General features: G+C 42.6%; 1 protein-coding gene across 1 annotated transcript in view; it reads left to right on the top strand.

Annotated features, from left to right (window-relative positions):
• mei4 (meiosis-specific, MEI4 homolog (S. cerevisiae)) overlaps positions 1 to 19,550 on the top strand; it is a 49,702-nt gene extending 30,152 nt beyond the window's left edge. The window contains exon 3 of the mRNA XM_020657240.3: positions 18,337 to 19,550. Within this exon, the coding sequence (XP_020512896.2) occupies positions 18,337 to 18,582 (246 nt within the window). The 3' untranslated portion in view covers positions 18,583 to 19,550. The remainder of the gene's footprint in view (positions 1 to 18,336) is intronic.
• The last annotated feature ends 1,088 nt before the right edge of the window (positions 19,551 to 20,638 follow it).

Genomic DNA, 20,638 nt, shown 5'->3' with positions numbered 1-20,638 from the left:
CGACACTGCTTTAGAGATCTGTATGACGCTCAGGCAGGCAGCTGGGGAGGAGGCTTTATGATGAATGCAGCAAGTCGAGATATTTGGTGCAGATAGAGGAAGAGCAGCAAGAGCGGCACCCTTTGTGTGTCAACTGTCAGTTCATCATCAGGGGGCTGATAGAGCTGTAGACACAAAGATGAAACGGGACTAGTTAGGGAACTTTTCAGGATTAGTTTGAGGGCAGTCGTTCACTTCAGGTTACTGATCAACCTGTATAAATGTGGAGCATGGTGACCAATCAAATCTCCTGTGTCTAAACCTCAACAGGGGAGAGCATAAAACACACAGAACACTCTGTTACAAATGTACTATGTCGGCCATTAGCTGGTATCATAAAAACAACATGTGCTAGCCTTGTTAGCACATTTTGATTAGATTAGCCTGCTAATAACAAAATAGTGAGTAGTGATATGCTTTCATTAGGTTTTATGGAAGGAGAAGACTTCCCAAAGTTGATGGCGATTTGTCAAGCTGGATACAGCCACCATTATGTTTTCTTGGTGATATTTCCTTGAATATAAGGAAATATTAAGCACACATATCGGAAATACAGCTCATGGTCATTACTGATGGAAGTGGAGGTTAACTTTCGTAGTCTTAGCGACTTTTATCGCTCTGAAACTGAGGTTGTGGTTGATTCCAGGGCAAAAAATGGCATTTACGGACACGGGCCCTAACGTGTCGACAAAGTGAACTACTGCTGACTCATGAACAGCTTGCACTATGAAGTCTTGGCACAGCTTGTCTTGAGTTGACACACAGTGGTACTGATTGAGTGACACACCGCAGAAGCCATATGGTCAAATGGTGCAACCTTTGTTCATGTTGTCGAATGCACTCGTAGAAACAATACGTTTATTTTCTGTGTTTTTAACCATCTTTAGAACGCTTAGAGCAAAGCTGTTCTTCAGATTAGTGAAGCTTAATAACCAAAGGTTTTTTTATAGGTATGTGAAACCTGCTTCTTATCACAGACCTCAGCTGTAGTTCTGGTAGTTTCCACTTAAATTCTTTGAACATTTCACTACAGCTTCACTTGTTACGTCGACGACATCCATGTTTCTTACTCAAACCCTAAACCCTGAACCCTCTGCCTTCGACAAGATGCCCAAACATCACAAAACAAACACACCTTTTCAAAATCTATTCTCTCATTATGAAGTCTTGCTTTTTGTACTGGTGGTGTTTTATTCCTTGGACGTGGTTACTTCTGTTGGAATAAATGAAAACTATAGTGGTTGCAGATTGAGATGCTCTGACAGATTGCAGCCTCGCTCCGTATCTTTACCTTCAACTCTCAGCGTAGGATTCATCTGTAGTAGAAATCTGAAAAGTGTAAAATGAAAGGAAAAAGAATCTTGTTGCTTGACTGTTTGGTGTTTTTTCCCTACATTCTGTGGTGATTGTTGTTTGTGTCTTTTTGTAACGAGGCTCTGCTGGTGTGCGCGCTGACGGTTGAGTTAATTAGCATTCATTGGCTCTCCTGTCGCCTGTTGTCTCCGTCGCTATCTGTCGTCTTCTTCCTCCCACAGCGCTCGTCTGTCTCAGCTCTAAAATAATCCTCTGCTTTACCTCATCGTTGGTTTAACGTGCATCCTGTGCATTTAGATGGATAAAACCATAGAGGAACATAAGTTAGTGCATTGAATTAAAGAGCAGAAGTGGTTTCCTGATCACTCTGACCTGCTTGTCACATTATGGTTCATTTCTGCAGACGAGACCTCAGGCAGGAAGAATATATGATCCCTCTCAGTTTGACTTTTTTAATGCACAGAAGCCTTGTTAAAAGTCTGATGTGCCCCACATAAACCCAAAGTAAAGCATGCTCAGGCGCCTTGAATGATAGCTTACAGCATTTCACATTTATAGTTATAATGTCGTTGGCATTTGAGTTTGAGCGTCTGTCAGACTGGCCTACAGATCTGCTCAGAGCTGACATATATCATCCAGAATGCTGTGGAGAAGAGACGTCCACACACTGTGGGTTTATCGGCTCCATGAATTATGCAAAGCAGCCACACTTTGGCCGTCATTGCTGGAGAAATTAGTGAAATTAATTGGGCCAATATTTGGGCCATCAGGCAGCCTTTCCAAGTACATTTAAAGAGCAGGAGTTTGGCCCAGAACAAAATTCAATTTGGCAGAGTTTCCAAAAACAACTAGAATCCAAACTGTGACTGTGCATGGACAGAGGCTGTTTAACACTTTGTTGTTTATTCACAAAATCTATTCATGGCTTCATCGTTAAAAACACATCATCGCAGCAGAGGACAATGAAAGTCAACAATGAGCTGTAGTGTTACTCTATGAGGTCATTATTGTTCAGAAAACCAGGGGGTCGGCTGTAGGTTATTTTGTGCCTTTACCTATTAACGTATTTCACAATAAAATCGATTATCAAATTCGTTGACAACTCTTTTTATCAGTCATACGTGCTGAAGTTCTCATAAACAGATGCCGCTGCACCTCTCCACAGTCTGCACAGGTAATGTGTTCATGTCGGGAATCCCTGACCTTTTGTTTGGTGACCCGCCGTCTCTTGTGGCGAGCGCTGCTTTGTTCAGATTTGAGGGAAATGCAGAGAAAAGTTGATGGACAATTAGCCGATGATCAAAGCTGTCCTCTATCCTCAAAGCGCTCCGCTCTCATTAGACGTCCAACATGGAAGGATAAGTTGCCTGCTTGATCAAAGTCGTGAGTCTGTGTCAACCTGTGACGCTCAGAGCCCTGCACAAACGCACAAACTCACCACAGACATACAAAAAAAAGATTATGTGAACATCATCTGCATTCATTTTTTTATCTGAATCTTTACTGTAGCGCTTCTGAAATCACACTTTGTGCAGGGCTACAGTTTTGTTGACTCCAGAAATACAAAAAGCCTTTTATGGAGCACTGATAACAGAAAACCTGAAATGTGTGGCCGCTTTGTGGGAAATCAAATAAGAAAAGACATCTGCTGACCCATGTTTCCACGTTTACAATCAATATGTGGCTTTCATTCCAACCTGTGTTGGGGGTGTTTACAAGTCGGTTTTAAAAGACAGACACGGAGCAACAGTCACAAATCCACCATAACAATCATATTATGAACTGAAGGATGTGTTTTATCTTTATGAAGAGATTAAAACCTTTCTATTAGAACCCTACCGATTAATTGGACCTTCCCAGCGTGACAGCCCTCATATGAACCCAGCTTGGCTCTTTTAACCTGTTGTCTTATAACCAAGGTGATATCTGCATTCACATTAGTGCTTCACCATGTGAGAAAAACATGTGATGTGCAATAAGATTGTTCAATCTTTGGATAACGATATGAAGGGCGACGAATCAACAAAAATCTACACTACATGTCACATTGACCCTTTCATACCACATTCACATACCGGCGGCTTGTCCAAGGCCATGTTGACGTCTAGACTGCAAGAGCTTTGGATAAACTACCAAACCTTATGACCCACTCTACCACTGAGCCACAGCCGCCCCAGATGTACAGTTGGTGCACAATGTCTGATTATAGTTTTCATTCATTTTGGATGCTAAAAATCATCACTTAAAGTAAAATTAGATTAATCACCAAGCTTTAAATCATGCAGAAATATAATCGTACACCAACAACTGAAACATTTAGACATCGTGGGAATGATTGGGAGGTCGATCTCTTTAATTAACCGACCCCTGGAGGCCAACAGTCCCTCAGTGAGGACTGGAGGCGTTTGGTGAGTCATAGGAGATTTTGTTAGAGACAGAGTGGAGGACTTCTGAGTTTTCATGTCAAAGGTGAATCTCTTTTGTCAGCTTTCTGCTCCATCAAGTCTCTAAGTTGGTGAACAGAAGTGACCCCCTCGCCGCCCCATCAGAACATTTAACAAAAAAGAAAATAATCACACGACCCAGCGGACCTTTCCTGGGTTGGCTGAGTCTGAGATAAACCTCCAGAAAACAATGAGATGCACTACGTCTTCCTGTGTTTGTGTCTGAGTGTGTGAAACAGACAAACCTGTGTTCCTCCACCTCCTTGAGGCAGTCAAGATGTCAAGATATGAGCCGAGAGAACGCCGACTTAGATGAGATTGGATCGATTTTCTGTCGGTTGAATCAGTGGATTGTCAGAACGCCTTGAAAGAGACGGTCAGGGGAAAAAATAAAAGCCTGCAAGAGGACGTTTCTACAAGACAGAGGCGAGAAAAAAATCAATTCCTGGGAGTTGTTGTCAGCTGTGGGCTAACGGGCAGGGAGGGCGGGGTGTGTGTGTGTGGTGGTCATGTAAGCCTGAAGCACTGTGCTATCACGATCTCTTCAGTGGAGGACCGCCAGGAAATATTCGTACACCGCACTTCAAGAGGAGACAATAAAAGGAGTTTCATACCAATTATGTGATACATGCTTTAAGAGGGAGAACAAAGGGATTTTCTTTGGTGCTGTAGAGATTTTTCTTCCACTTCCTTTCTGTCAAAATGTTCAATACTTTGATATTTCTTAGACACCACATGTTGTTCGAATGACAGTATCCAAAACAACAGAAGAGAGCACTGTATAATTTACACAAAGTATTTTGCTGTCATGGTATCAACACAGGTAGGCCGATCTATATTTTAATTCGACTAGGATTGTATTAAAGGTCCAATCAGTGAGATGTGTAGTGAGTGAAACGATAAAGGTATCTTACTATCTGATCATTAAGGAAACATGCTATGTTGAAGTGCTGGCTTCTCTGACAACAATGCAGCAGCCAGTATGTCCTCCTTCTAACTTTAGATTCTGATCCTGAATGCTCTGGATTTGTTTGGACCAGAGAAGGTAGGCGCTTTTAAGACCCCCCACACGGCCGTTTTGGACGCCCCTCGGTTTGTCAGATATGAGAGCAGTTATCAGGTCAACAGGTGTTGCAGCGATGGAAGCGGACAAGAGAAGTGGTTCAGATAGAAGTGATTGTACCCGACCTAAAAAGCCTCTGCATGTTTCTAATAAGCTCCACGAGCAGAAACGTGCTCAAACTAGGATCAATATTGGAGATGCTTTTGAAAAATGGAGAGAGGTTAGAACACAGAAAGGTTTACAGACCCATGCAGAGCTGGATAAACACTGAAGCTTCAGTGTCCACTGCATGAGCATCGACCCTGAACCAGGACACCCGCTTGGAGGAATAACCCTCCGTACATGAGGCGTGCAAACTAACCGCTGGGATAACGACGCCCTGGACATAACTGCTGTTAGGCGTGTAACTTAAGTACCAAAACATCATGGTTGTGTGTATGAAAGTTTTATATTTTAATTATTCATTGCCCTCAAGCTCCATCCTAAACATACTTCTTTATCGTCCTTTGTGCAATCTCCTCTGACTCCTTCCCTTTCTCCAATATTATCAACTTCCACCACTAGAGGTCTCCACCTAACGATAAAGTAAATACAGGTCGTTTTAGGTTGTTGCACAGTTGACCTGAATAGTTGTTTGGTGGTGAAGACTATTGCACTATATGGTGAATTATTTAAGACATTTACGTCTAAAAGATAGCTCATTAGATTATTGAAAAGTGCTGACCCTGGTTGTTAACACCATATTATTGATGTAGTCAGTGTTATTAAAGATTGAAAAGGAGTGCTCGCGCTCCACCCCTCCACCCCTCCTCCTCCATGCAGCCTTGAAGATAAAAAACAGAGTTTCTTATATCCAAGAGTTTGCAGCTTTTCACAGTTCAACACGTCACAGTAGATTTATAATCGTTGGCTGCAGACTGGTGGTTGGACCAATGAAAACATGGCAATGGAATCTGGAGAAATTGTGAAATTTTCTGCATTTAAAGGCAAGGTTGGTAATATTCGAGCACTAGCATGATTTTGAAAGTAGCATTCCCTCAGTGCTCCGTCTGCACCCCCTCCCCTCTGTGCTCCCTCAAAAGCCACGCCCCCTCACTGACATGCACGAGTGCTGTTAGTCCAGAAGCGGACCTCAGCTCATGCTTTGAGTGTGTGCTAGTGCACGCTAAGGGGTAGAGCGCGAGCTGGAAGACAGGGAGGCGTCTGATTGGTTCATCAGATTGGTACCTCGTGGCAGACATTGGTCAAAGTTTTTACAGACTTACAAACTGATACAGATGATGGATTTTCTTTGTTCCTTTTTCAGAGAACATGAGTTATTCATTTCTGTCAGGACCTAAAGACAATTTACACCTAAATCTAAAAAAGTGGATCTGGAGGAAATGACCAACCCTGACTTTACTTGAAGAAATGCTGAATCTTAGGATGTACAGATGCAAGTGAAGTGTCTCTAGGCTCTGTTGAAAACACACCTCGTTAAACATGTATGAGTGGAGGCCTTTTTTTGCCTGCTTATTCTCAGCCTTGAATTTCTGATGAGTGTGCGACAGTTTTCTTTGCATCATTGCTTCTCATACATTGTCACATCGATCCAGACTTTCTCAGACCTAAGGAAGCTGTCATATCAGATCAGCCATCTGTGATGAACACCCACCACGTCTTATCGACGAGTGCAGCTGTCAGCCGCTCAAATCAGCCAGTTAGCCTGAGCCTCGCTGTAGCTGAGTCTGAAAGCTGTTTATAACTTGTAGAATACTCTTTTAACTTTCATTTTTTACAGTGTGCAGTAAGCCGTGTTTGTGTTCATTATATGTGTAATATAACTTCCCTAGCTGAGATGTTGTTTACTTTTAATTTAGCCCTGATTTGTTCACTGAATTTCAAAGCTGGAGCATAGAGCATGCGCCATGATAATCACTCTGTGTGTTGAATCAATGATTTACAGCATAAACCATAGGGAAAGTAGTGAAAGAAGACACTGATATGAAATATAAACCCTAAAAGGCACAGCAATGATTACAAAACCTAAAGGAAGAATCTGCGACATGTTCCACATAAATAAATCATAAAAAAGCTGTTTTAGTCAAGAACTAGAGAGAAGAAGAACATACTCACTGATTATTTGGATGTTAGTAAGAGTTTTTAGATCACGCTCATTCTGTGTCAGTTTACATGAAATGTGAAGCTACGAGCTAACTACAGAGCGCTAACATTAGCATGCTAACACAACAATGTGAAGCTACGAGCTAACTAAAGAGCGCTAACATTAGCATGCTAACACAACAATGTGAAGCTACGAGCTAACCAAAGAGAGCTAACATTAGCATGCTAACACAACAATGTGAAGCTACGAGCTAACTAAAGAGCGCTAACATTAGCATGCTAACACAACAATGTGAAGCTACGAGCTAACCAAAGAGCGCTAACATTAGCATGCTAACACAACAATGTGAAGCTACGAGCTAACCAAAGAGCGCTAACATTAGCATGCTAACACAACAATGCAGCTCGATACAAGGACAATTTTGTCCGCCGCTTCCGCGTTCTACTTGATAACTCCTTCATGCGAACGGGAGTAAAGACGGGTTGGAGGTGTGTCTCTGGAGGAGAGCGGAGGCTTCAGGATGGAGGAGGTGTGGCCTAACAGCAGTTTGTTTTGGTTTCATGCTGGAGCTCAGGGGCGACATCTACTGGATCAAAAAGTCACACATTCTTTCTTTGAAATATATTTTCTGATTGAACGGATTTTGGAGATATGAAACAATAAAATGCACTGGAGGGAAATCGATCAAAATAATCAATAGCCAGTCTACACATTGCAATAGGGCTGTCTCGGTAACCACAAAAATGAATCACCGCGGTATAAACAAGCCAATCACAGTGAACGGAGGCAACCGCCATAACATTATGTAAAGTCATCTCCCACCACCTCATGTTTAGATGGACACAAAGGCAACAACACTGGTAAATAAACCAAATGTAACTTTGCTCTTTTGGGAACATTTCTGCTTTTTAGGCAAATAAAAAAGGAGAACAAAGTTCACTGGTTGGTTTGTTTTTTTGGCGGTTAGTTTGTACAGATTATCGATGTGTATCCGGGGAGCTGGTCAAAGGCGAATCCTCCTTCTTAAAGAGTTCTTGCTCCATCGCAGAAGAAATGAAATTTTATTCTTAGAAACTTTGAATCACTGAGTCCTTGAGTGTGTTTGAAACTTTGAATCAGGACTGAAAAAAGAGTTCTTCAACATCAAAGTGGACCCGTCAGCTCTTTGTGGTCTGGGTCGGAACAGACTGAGCCTCCATACATTTAAATGGAAACTCTGCGTCGGCCAGCTGACACTGTTTCTGTGGAGAAGTGGGGCGAAGCTTCTCACTCACACTGTGGGCTTTCTCTTCCACTCCGGTGACAAATCAATCTCTGCCCTTGATCAGTAAATTACTGCCCTTCACACTCCCCGCCGAGCACAGCTTCATTATGGACTCTCTGTCAGCTTCTCCCTCGCTCGCCCCACTCTCCCTGCCTCGCTCTCCATCTGGTCTTTCCCTCTTTCATCAACCTCTCCCTCTCGCATCTCCTGTTTCCTTCAACCTTTCTCTGTTATGATGTTGCTCCTTTTATTAACCTGGATGTTTTTTTCCCTCTCTACAGTTGTCTCAATCCTCGTCCAATCATCTCGCTCTCTTTCTCTTCAAGTAGCTTTAAATATAAGTAGACAAAGTTCCACTTCCTGAACTCTGAAGTTACTCCAGCAGAATAACAAACAGCTGTAAATTGGTGAGGCAGAGAAGGTTGAAAACTAATTAGCGGCGTTTATCAGCTGTTAAAGGGTTCTGCTAATTAGCTCTTTAATATGTGAGGTCTTTTTTTTAGAGCAGCACAAGAGGTCAAATATCTGTACCCGAGTGTCACTCCCAAAAAAAAAAAAAAAACATGTTTGGTGTAACAGGTATCAGCCTGGAGGATCGTATTATCTCCTAAATGACGGTGTCATGAAAATGTCTCTCCTCGAGTGTTGTGCACAGATGGAGGAAGATGATGTCATCCATTTTTTGTGCAGCTTGTATGAAAAGACCTCTCAATTCAAGGGTTAGGTGAGCCGCAGAGCTGAGCGGTGTTTATAGGGGAAGTGGATCTGTGCAGTCGTTCCGCGTCCCTCGGTTTCGGGCTTGTCTTGGTCTCGGTTAGTGTGGTCTTGACTACAACTGTTATGATAATGTGTTAGGAGGATTCACTTCAGTGTCTTTAGCGGTAGGCGTGGTTACTAGGAGGAGAAGCAGGGTCAGTACTGATGACACACCTTGTCCCTGACTGCGTTAGTGGGGCAAATTGGACTTCGGAGGGCCACCAAAGTCCAAGTAAAACCCTGCTGTAATATAGGACAGCAACATGACTCTGTGACCTTCCTGCTCCTTTAACCAGCTGTGTGGACAAACTTCCACTTCTCAGTTTGCAGGACAGTTTTTTTTATTAGGTCATGACGTATTTTTTGTACAATACCTCCGTATCCAGTGTCTAATCTCTTCTTTATTGTATTGTCTTCCACTTGAGAAACTTTCTGTCCCACCTGTCTGTTGGACTCTGCCTCCGTCAGCTTCCTGTGACCGAGTCAGAGCTGTTAACGAGCTCTAGGTCCAATCAAACGGGCAATTAAATCCCATTCAAAGAGCAGCTTGATAATCAGTGCAGCTGATGTTATCTGGGTCAGAGTGCTTCAGGCTCCCTCTGAATACACATCCTGAGGTTTTTACTTTACCTCAGTGCAAGTCCTGATTGTCTCCAGGGAAAGAGACCTGGAAAACTGAACATCCCAGCAGTGATAGGTAACAGAGTTCATCGACGGTGTGAACAGACTAGACTGTCTCTGCTGAAACTTCACTACATGGAATCCAAAGCTTTCATCTCATTATTTCTACAGTGACAGCTTGTAGTTAAATGTACGACTAATATTTGAAGTTTTTGATACATTAAAGGAGCAGTATGTAACTCTGACCCCTAGTGTTTAAAATGGGTACTGCAGTCTAAAAAGTGCCTACCTTCTCTGGTCCAAACAAATCCAGAGCATTCAGGAGCAGAATGTAAAGTTAGAAGGAGGACATACTGGCTGCTGCATTGTTGTCAGAGAAGCCAGCACTTCAACATAGCATGTTTCCTTAATGATCAGATAGTAAGATACCTTTATCATCTCACTCTCTACACATCTCACTGATCAGTTTTTCATAAGAAGGATTTTATGGCTGTAAAGCACATTGTATCACACAATATGGAATTTTAACAATCTCATTAAGGACTCGCTTTTATTGCTAACATAAAAGGTTTCTGTTGAGATTTAAATTACACGATGCACATTAATAAGAAAAACTGAAATGGAAGTAGATTCCTCCGAGCAGCAGCTGCGATCATGTTGCACTGTGCTACCAGATGATTGTGTTCACTTGTGATGAACTCATCCTGCGGGTAGCTAATTATCACCTTCTGAGGGCACAGTTGTAGGGCACGAGCCTCTGTGTAACAGGTGCAGCCTCCCGCAGGTTCTCACAGACTCAACAGCGTCCTGTTGCCAAGCTTCAAAGCCAGAACTCCTGAAGCACGCACAGAAATAAACCTTCCCTTCAGCCTCGGCCTCACCTGAACCGTCACATCCAACCTTTAGCATCTCTTCCTCCGTCACTGGGGGCGGGGAGTGATGTTAGAGATGAAGTTGGTTTTGACTTTGTGGTTTTGGCCTGAATGTGAAAGTCTGTCCTGTAGCTGGCATGGAGGGAGCGGGTAGTTTATCAGCATTATTAAAAGGCAGCAACAAAACCTCGTCAGTGTCAGCCTTCAGCCTGCTGCATCCCTGAGGAGTGCTAACAAGCAGACAGACAGCTCCATCAGTCTGCCCTGCTGTGTCATCCTCTCATTTAGAAAAAGGACACATGCAGATGGGCCAGACACAAACTCATCTAATGTCATTATCTGTGAACCAGGCTGTCACTTTTCACTGGGTTCTGTTCGACTTCTTTTCCTCTTGTTGAACTCTATTTCTCTTTTGCAAACACTACAAAATGTTTGCACTCCGTGCTGCAACTGAAGAAGTTTGCTTAGTATTGACAGTGCAGACTCTTGGAAATTATCCTCACAACTTATTTAAATGTTAAACGTCATGATCTGAGATTTAGTGTCGTTTCACACCTCTACTTCTGTAGCCGATATTAGCAGCCATGTTTCACACCCCCTCTTTCTGCAGGACTCAGGACTGTGGATTAACATCTTGGTTACTTTTTACCAAGGAACAAAGGAACTGATCAGTGATTTAAGTCTACCCCTCAGACAGGCTCTGGAAGACAGGATATTATAAACATTTACAACGCCTAGGGTAAACAACCAAGCAGAAAACAGGACACTCTGCTATCTACGAATTGACCCCAAAGACATGAACTTTGACCGAAACCAGTCTCTGCAAAGTCATAAAAACGACTAAATCGCTCTCTGATTGGTCAGAATTTCTTGCGGGAATAATCCCTGAAGTTGCTGTAGTCGACTCCTGGTTGGCTGTGGCTGCTTCCAAAGACACCTACGGTTTCTAAATGGACAGACGACTACACGGATTCATGTCGGATCTGTATTTATATTGTTGTCACTCACATGATTCCCCACCAGCTTCAACGTCATCTACTGTTCTTGTTTTGATTGACAGCTCCTTGGTGGCAGAAGTTACACACTGTGCGTTTTGAGACAAAGCTGGTGCATAGCTGGTGCAACAGGTCACTGATTTTCAATCAGAACAGAGATTCTGTCTTTTCTGGCTTCAGCATCAGGCTCCAGATTGAGTTGATAGACTTCATGTAGTGTTGCAAAGACTCGATGTGTCAGGTCCTGGTTTTCCTCTCCATTGAGCATGTCAGTCTCCGCCCCCCCTGTGGACGACTGGTTTCTCCACAGACGCTCCATCACAGCTCCCACCAGGTTTTTGTTCCAGTTATTGATTTTTGCCCTCCAATGATCCTGCCTCATGGCTTCATAAATTCTTTGGGCTTGTGAGTGTTTGTTTGACAGGTTTGAGATTAAAGTGAGAATATCTCGGGCTCCTTCTTCTCAGCCTGACTGACATAAACCACCTCCACCTTCAGACTGCTGTTTTATGTGGTCGTCATGAGAAACTGATGGTGATGGTTGTTTGGGAAGCTGAAGATCCACACAACACAGAAAAGTAAATAAAAATCCCTCACAGTTGAGTTTGTGCAGATTTCTGCTGTATAACTCCCAATTTCCACGTTCTCCGTCAGCACCCTGCACTACGCCACCACTCGCTGCCACTTTAATCAGTGCTACTGTTTCCACAGCAAGCGCCGCGATCCATCTCTTACGCATGCCTCTACTCTCTGCTTCATTTTCAAATATGCTGCCAGTCTATTGTCGACGGAGTACGCTGTAAGCATGCGTCAAGCTGGACAGAATGTAACAACCCCTAACAGGAAGTCAAACAAGGAAACGCACAGAGCGTCCGGTCACTTTCAAAATAAAACACAACATACAGACTCCTGATCGTATTCTCCATCACTTTATCAACATGACAAAACAGAATGAACAACAAATCATCCTCAGAGACACAAAGAAACATGTTGTTTACACATTCTCTTTATTCACGCGTGATCTTTATGTTCTCTTGTAGTTCTCTTGTGATCTTGTAGTTCTCTTGTGATCTTGTAGTTCTCATGTGATCTTGTAGTTCTCTTGTGATCTTGTAGTTCTCTTGTGATCTTGTAGTTCTCTTGTGATCTTGTAGTTCTCCTGTGATCTTGTAGTTCTCCTGTGATCTTGTAGTTCTCTTGTGATCTTGTAGTTCTCATGTGATCTTGTAGTTCTCCTGTGATCTTGTAGTTCTCCTGTGATCTTGTAGTTCTCATGTGATCTTGTAGTTCTCTTGTGATCTTGTAGTTCTCCTGTGATCTTGTAGTTCTCCTGATCTTGTAGTTCTCTTGTGATCTTGTAGTTCTCCTGTGATCTTGTAGTTCTCTTGTGATCTTGTAGTTCTCCTGTGATCTTGTAGTTCTCTTGTGATCTTGTAGTTCTCTTGTGATCTTGTAGTTCTCCTGTGATCTTGTAGTTCTCTTGTGATCTTGTAGTTCTCCTGTGATCTTGTAGTTCTCTTGTGATCTTGTAGTTCTCTTGTGATCTTGTAGTTCTCCTGTGATCTTGTAGTTCTCCTGTGATCTTGTAGTTCTCTTGTGATCTTGTAGTTCTCCTGTGATCTTGTAGTTCTCCTGTGATCTTGTAGTTCTCATGTGATCTGTGCTCACGCTGCAGAAATGGACTCAGTGTGGCAGGGCATGTGCTGTCCATCGGACTGTGGAAATTGGCAGTGATACAAACATAACTTGAAGGATACACTGATCGATCAGTTGTGTTGTTTTAATGTGTCGTTGTAACTTTGACCAAGCAGAGCAGCATGCAAAAGACAGTTTTTTGTGTTAAACTTGATGTAAAATGAAAGAAAACATTCAATACAAAAGTTTTATTACCAACAGTTATGCAGTATTTCAAAGTAAAATGTCTGCGCTCTGTTCTCGTGCTCTGTCTCCCTCTCATTCCTCTTGTTTAGTCATGAACTTCAGCGTTTGTTGAGTGGTTTTTTAAATGACGTACGTCCTTCGACTAGAAAAACTTCTCTCCTGCTGGAGCTGGTTTTTTGTTCAAGGTTATAGCAGGAACTTTTTCAATGTTTTCAGACATGAAAAGATAACATAAAGAGGGAATATAAATCAGAGAACACTTGGTACATTGCTTTCTTTCCTGCTGCTCTGCATCACAGTCTGATCAGTCCAGAGCATGTTGGCTTACACAAAGCGTCTTTAGCTCATGAGAAAAAACATACATTTAAATGTCCTCCACATATTTATTTATGAAGACAGAAAGGATTTATTTCTTAATGATTAACCAAGAACGTAACTAGTTTCATATTTAAAGGATACACGCAACTCGAGATATGATATGTATAAATGATGGCTCAGGACTTTTGAATATTCAAATAGTCAGTCATTTCATGTTCAGGCCACTTTAATTTTTACTTGATCTTGAAGTGTTTCCTTTACAATCACGCTGTACCTCGGCGCGGTGGAGATGGGGGGGAGGGGTTACTTTCTTAACTAGCTTAGGCTATATGTTTATAATTATTTAACTCATTTTATTTTGTGTACAAAGGACTTTATCTACTCAGCTTCACTCCTGTTCCTCTTCTATTCTCTTCTCCACACAAGCGCTCACACACGACACAAAGAATGGACGGATCTTACCACATGTTTCTCCCGGTCGTCATGACTACGGTCAACTCAGAGTTAGTTTTCATCAGGGGTGAGTAGCAGAGAGAATCATTCCGCAGGTTCCCCGCCAGCCTCAACGTTATCTTTTGTTATTGATTTGATTGAGAGCCCCCTGCTGGTATTCTTTGTTTCCGACCTGAACTTTAGGAATAAAAGAATATTGTCTGACATTAAAGGCTAGACAATTAGACTTCTATAGGATCAGTGGATCTATTAATGATTGGTCATTAGCAGCCCTGGACTTATGGAAGTCAGGTGTATTTATCAGTGATACAGCTCAAAGCTTCTGTGAAAAGCTTCCATGTCATGTTCACTTTCAGTCGCTTTCTGGAGCCAAACAGGAACAAAAATCTGCAAATTAATCAAAACGCAAAGCCAGCAAATAGGATATGCACGGTTTAATTCACATTTCCAATATAGTAAATCCTTTATGAAATGATAGTTAATTCCCACAGTTGCAGCTTCATTTCATTTCATGTTTTATTTTTACCAGTTTGTGGGTTTTATAAGGATCCTCCAACCACACACGGGGGTAAGGAAGCATTCAAACGTGCTGGAGATGTCTAAACATCTTGAATGTGGTGTAATAATTATCTTTTTCACGATGGTTTGCAGATTAATGTCTCACCCTCACCCCCCCCCCCCCCCCCCTCCCCCCACCCTCACCCCCGTTCATTCAGATGTAGTCTGTCCATCCAACACGTTGACGGACGCTGCAGAGCAAATCTGAGGCCTCGATGTCTCTGTGTCAGGCCGCCTGGTGTCACCTCTTAATGCTAATGTTATTAAATATGCATACTAATCATAGGATGTAAACAGAACATTTCCTTCTCTCACGCTTAATGAATCATAAAACAAACTATTTGAGTTCATCATTTAAAAAAATGATGTTTCTGAGGTTTTCTTTACACCATAGAAACCAGCAGGGGGCCTAAAATGTTCCTACTTCTCAGTTGTCATTTATTCCCCCAGTAAACATTTTCTTCACAATCTTATGGTCTCAATCTGTAGTTTCAGGTCTTCTTCGGTTCAGCATGATGTTCATTTTGAAAATCTTAGAACCAATACGGATGAAGCCGGCTACTGAACAGGTATGTTTGAGGGCGTGGCTACCTGGGATCGACAAATTGTTAGCATCGCGACCTGAAAATATCTTGTTCAGTGTTCAGCTGTGATAAAAGGCCATCACTTTTTCAGAACATGGAGAGCCCTCATTTTTGATCAAAAAGCACATTTATCAACTAAACTGTCCTTAGGGCGCTTGTAGCCTTGTGGTTCTAGCGCCCTATGTACAGAGGCTGTGGTCCCCCAAGAAGGCGGCCCGGGTTCAGGTCCAACCTGTGGCTCCTTTCCCGTGTGTCATTCCCTGCTCTCTCTCTCTCCCGATTTCTAATCGCTCATCGCTGCAACACCTGAAAGCGAACTGGTTCAGATAGAAGTGATTGTACCCGACCTAAAAAGCCTCTGCATGTTTCTAATAAGCTCCACGAGCAGAAACGTGCTCAAACTAGGATCAATATTGGAGATGCTTTTGAAAAATGGAGAGAGGTTAGAACACAGAAAGGTTTACAGACCCATGCAGAGCTGGATAAACACTGAAGCTTCAGAGTCCACCACATGGTGACCTGCATCAAATACCAGCTGCACATCTGTATTCAAGTGTTTTGCGCTCGTACATATGTCGCCCTGAGGCTTATTGTAGGTTATGAAGAATCTAAACTTGTGGAGAAGTAGAGCGGGTTTGTTAAAGGAATGAAAACTGGAGCTTTTCCACCATCTAAAGCTTGAAATGTCAGTAGCCATTAAGTTAACTCTGGCTGACACTGTGTGCAAAGAAAGAGAAATGTGATCGATTACAGATTTAAGTCATTAATCATCATCGTGTCTGCAGCAGAGTTCTGTCTAAAATAATCTGTGAGAGCGGCTGAAGAAACACTCTTCAACAGTTCAAATTGAAAAAGTGAATCGTGGGAAATAAAGAAAACTGTGTGGAAGCTGTTAAGAACAAAGTGCCAAGTGACCCGCTGCTGATGGGGTCTAAGTGGTGTGTGTTTGTGTGTGTGTTTGTGAGGGGGTTAAGGGGTGTTGTTGTCACATACTGTCAGCTCTCTGAAAGTTAAAGCCTGGAGGAATACCTGACAGCCATCTGGCACTTGTTTTTCCCTGTGACACATCTCACACGCACACACAGAAACTTTCACAAGCAGCAAAATGAGGCGCACACACATTTAGAGTGGCACACTGTGATTGAGCCTGGAAGGGATCCAGCAGCTTCTGTTTATTTGAATAATTAACATTCAGTGTTTTGTGTGTTGGAAGCCTTGAACTCGACTTGAGTGTGCTGTGAAAACAATCACACTTTGCACCTTCATATGTCAGTGTTGTCATCTTTTGTTAAATAGCTCCTGCAAGTATTTGCAGCACGTTACATCATCTATCAATCCAACATCACCCCTGAAGGATTACCTCACCGTTTGTGGGAGTCTCCTCTGCTTTATAACTGCTCCATCTCCCTTTTAAGGTCTTCTTTAATTTCGACACCTTGGCTGCAGCGTTTCCCCGTAGAGGTGTTATTTGTGCGGGTTGACCTCCAGGATGTTGTAGGAAGTTCTGACATATCCAACATGTGAGAGCTCAGAGCTGCCGTGCGGAGGCTGCAACTCAGAGTTGTAGCCAGAATGGAAGCGAGCCAAGATCCAGTTAGTCGACTCCGAAGATAAAGAAGAGGCTTTTTATGCTGCAGGAACGGAGACCTCTGGGGTTTGATTAATCCAGGAGGACTCTCAAATCAGTCCAGGTTTTTAATTAAAGAAGACAAGCTGCCATGTATGTGTTGAAGGTTTCAAATCAACACACTTTTTGCAAAGAAATCTGACCAGGAGATCCCGTTGAACTTCTTAATGCCCTACATTAAAACAGTAACAAATCCTCAGGTGCACAGCTCTAAAAAAGACGCTGATGAAGGCTTTGTTCTGAACCCGTCTCTTGTTGATCTGCATGCTGCTGCTCTACCCAGATTATGAAACGTTTAAGGACAATGGGCCTCATTCACTAATACATGCGTAGAAATGTTCTTACTCTGCGCATACACCTGTGAGGTCCATTCATTTATGTGTCTATTCATTAGACACATTCCTGTCATTGTTTTATGAAATTCTAGATCGATAGCATTGGCTTCTCACTATTCAGACCTATTCGTCTGTTGAACTGTTGTTACTGACATGTGAATGCAACTGTTTGAATGCTGCGGTGATGTGTTTGTTTCCTTTATGTTGTCTATGTTGTGTTTTTCAATGGCTTGGTAGAATTGTGAAACTAAATTGCCCTTCTGGGATAAATAAAGTTGTCTGAATCTGAATCTGATTAAAGTTTGTGCATGTATGAAAATCAGCAGATTCATGAGACGTGGGTACCAGACAGTTTTGTTTCCAACACCTTGCGTATGTTAGTGAATCAGAATCGTTCTAACAGGCACATCCCCGCATCCTGAAATCAACTAAATACATGTATCAGTACGAGAGCGGTGAGGTGAAGCAGAAGTTGCTAGAGATGGCCCCAAAAGGCAAAAAAACATGTTTTGTTGTAGGCATCTAAATTCTATATAAATCCAATTGTTATGCTTCAACTAAAAAAAAACATGAAAAAAGAAAATAAACTAGGAGCTGTTTGGTAAACAAGAGGCGAGTGGAAACAAGGCAGCTATGTTTACTCGATCGTCCTGTCACTGCGGTCTGACTGATCCCATCATCAGCATCCCTCAGCCGCCAGCCCATTCCCTTTCCCTTTCAGTTCAGATCTTGTTTGGATTTTCTGATTTTTGTGACGAGAGAGTGGAGAGTTTGTAGCGCTGGGTGAGGACTGTCTCTCCGTGTCCTGAACAGGTTTCCAATGTCCAATCAGCAGCCTCTCATCAACAGCTCGGAAGGAAATTACTTTCTTTTCCCCCCCAGAAGCAATCATCACTGGGATTTGTAGTTTCCACCCAAAATATTAATGGTGCATTCCATTTTATCTCGGAAGTCGGAAATTCAGAGTTGCCGGTCTGATGCGTCATCAGGAACGCCCCCCTGAAGTCAGAATCCCGATTCAGAAACTCTGAGAATCTTCTGGGTGTATTTATAAAGCTAACAGAAATCTCAACTTCAAGGTTTTCTTAACGCTGATGTTTCTGTCCAGGACCAGGAGAGCTCAGGGTTGGACAGGTTTCCAGTGGACCAGTATCAGAACTCGTGCTTCCTGTTCGGGGTCGTGGAGGAGCTCCTGCTGAGGTCAAAGGTACCGTGTCGGGTGGAGGTGGGGTCGGATCAGTCGGGCTTCCTGAGTCACTTGGAACAGCACGTCTTTCTGCTGTCCAACGAGTTTCCTTTGTTTTCCATCTTCATGTGGAGGATAGGAGGTCTGCTCACCTCCTCGGACTCATGAGATCTCCTGAACAGGGACACTACGTTCAGATTTTTAATACTTACACCACAGGACGACCAAACAATAGATGAACTCAGCTGGCAAGGATCTAAAACCACCAACGCAGTGGATAGAGGTGCTTGAAAGAAAAAGAAGGAAAACATCATATTGAAAATGAATCAAACTTGGGTTGTATTATATTTTATTTATTGACAATAAATATTTAAAAAAAAGACTCAAAACAACAATGATTACATTTTTCTCACTACAAGATTCTAAAAAACATAATTCATGTATGTTTAAAGTGGTTCTTTAAAGACACAGTATGTTAATTCCACCACCAGGGGGCTCTCAATCAAAACAATAACAAAAGATGATGCCGATGGTGGCGGGGAATCATGGGAGTGGTTCTCTGCTGATTTGTGTATCTCATGAGCAGATGCAGGACACCTTATCTAACCGTGGTCATCTTCTGTCAGACCCCGGGGAGCTGCCGCTAGACAATCCTGGGAAGCCTTGGGTGGCTGGATGACAGTGACCATGAAGCATAGCGTGAAGCAGAGGAAGCTCTCGGCCCGCCAACTACGAGTTCACTTTTCAACCTACAGTATGTTTTGAACTGATCAGGACACCTGCCAATGGTGCACTACCTCAGTGCGGTTGCTGATTTCGAACCATGACTACAGTCCAACGCCAGCGTGCATAATGCTTAGTATTAATGTATATTTCACTTTAAGCTTCAGGACAAAAACTGAGAACCTGAAGCTATTCTGTCTAAAGCTAAACCTTCAGGCTTCTCTCCCTGTGGAGTCAGGGTGTAAATAACAACAGAGAACAAACCGTACTTAACGAGAGGTTTAATCTTTCCTACTGACACAGAAGATACATTCAGCAGTGAAAGCACAAAATGTTTGTACTTTAGGAGCATTTTTTTTTTAATTCGTTCTTCCTGTAAAGTGCAATTAAACTGTATAACTGCACAACTGAGTGGAAACAATAACCCCAGAATCTAATAAACCGTGTTAACAAACGCTCGCACTGATTCAAAGACGCAATCGTTTCTCCCTTCGGTGTTGTGTTTTTTATTGAATTATTCGACTGAAGCCATCACTAAAAGCTAAATTAGTCATACGTCTTGTTAAGTACTTATAGTTTGGATTCCTTCTTGATTATCTGTCTGTAATGGATCAATAAGGAGTACTTACAAAGGCTTATTTCCTACATGTGAGTAATATCTGAGGCGCTTCCTGTTATTTCTCTCCATGAATATCAAAGGCTCTGCTGTCTTTGAATGCAACAGAGGTGTCACAAAAAGGATCGGCATCATTTCTAGGTTGTTAACTGTCTGCAAATGTGTTCAAAACTTTACACCATCATAGAATTTTGTACACTATGCAGTTAAAGGCACGGTATGTTTGTTCTGCCACCAGGGGGCTCTCCATCATAACAGTAAAGAACTCCGCGTTGACTGCAGTCAAGAGGTTGAGAAAAAGGCAGACTCTACCACTGCCACAGCCCCTCGGGAAATGTGTGCTCAAACAGGCCGTTTGGAGATTTTCCCTTCATGACATCACAAAGAGCAGTAACCCCTCCCCCAGGTGGGTGACACTCCCACAGCTAGGTGTTTGTTCTGCCCTCTGAGTCTGCCTTCTCACCGTAAACAATAGGACATGGAGAGAGAAAGCACCGAGTACACCCAAGCACCTTCCAGAGAGGGGGGCGTGGTCAGACACAGCTCATTTACATATTTAAAGGTACAGACACAGAAACAGCCTGTTCTGAGCAGGGCTGAAATAGAGGGGTTTATAGGCATGATCAAATACAGGATCAGAGTGGATATACTCAGACTATCTCCACACATCAGAACATATAGAATTACTGAAGTGACCCACTGTACTCATGATACTAATTACTGTGAGATCAGGTTTGTCATTAAGGTTCAATCAGATAAGATTAGCAACATTTTTATCTTCTCTCTCTCTCTCTCTGGATTTTGTCGGCTGGACTTTTAAAGGCGTGTTCAGATCCAACAAGCAGAAGGGACAGAAGAGGACAATGAACAGAGCTTTAAGGACAT

This window comes from Labrus bergylta, chromosome 15, assembly GCF_963930695.1.
Source record: "Labrus bergylta chromosome 15, fLabBer1.1, whole genome shotgun sequence".
Lineage (NCBI taxonomy): Eukaryota > Metazoa > Chordata > Actinopteri > Labriformes > Labridae > Labrus > Labrus bergylta.
The sequence above is the reverse complement of the archived record's forward strand: the minus strand, read 5'-3'. Positions and strand labels throughout refer to the sequence as shown.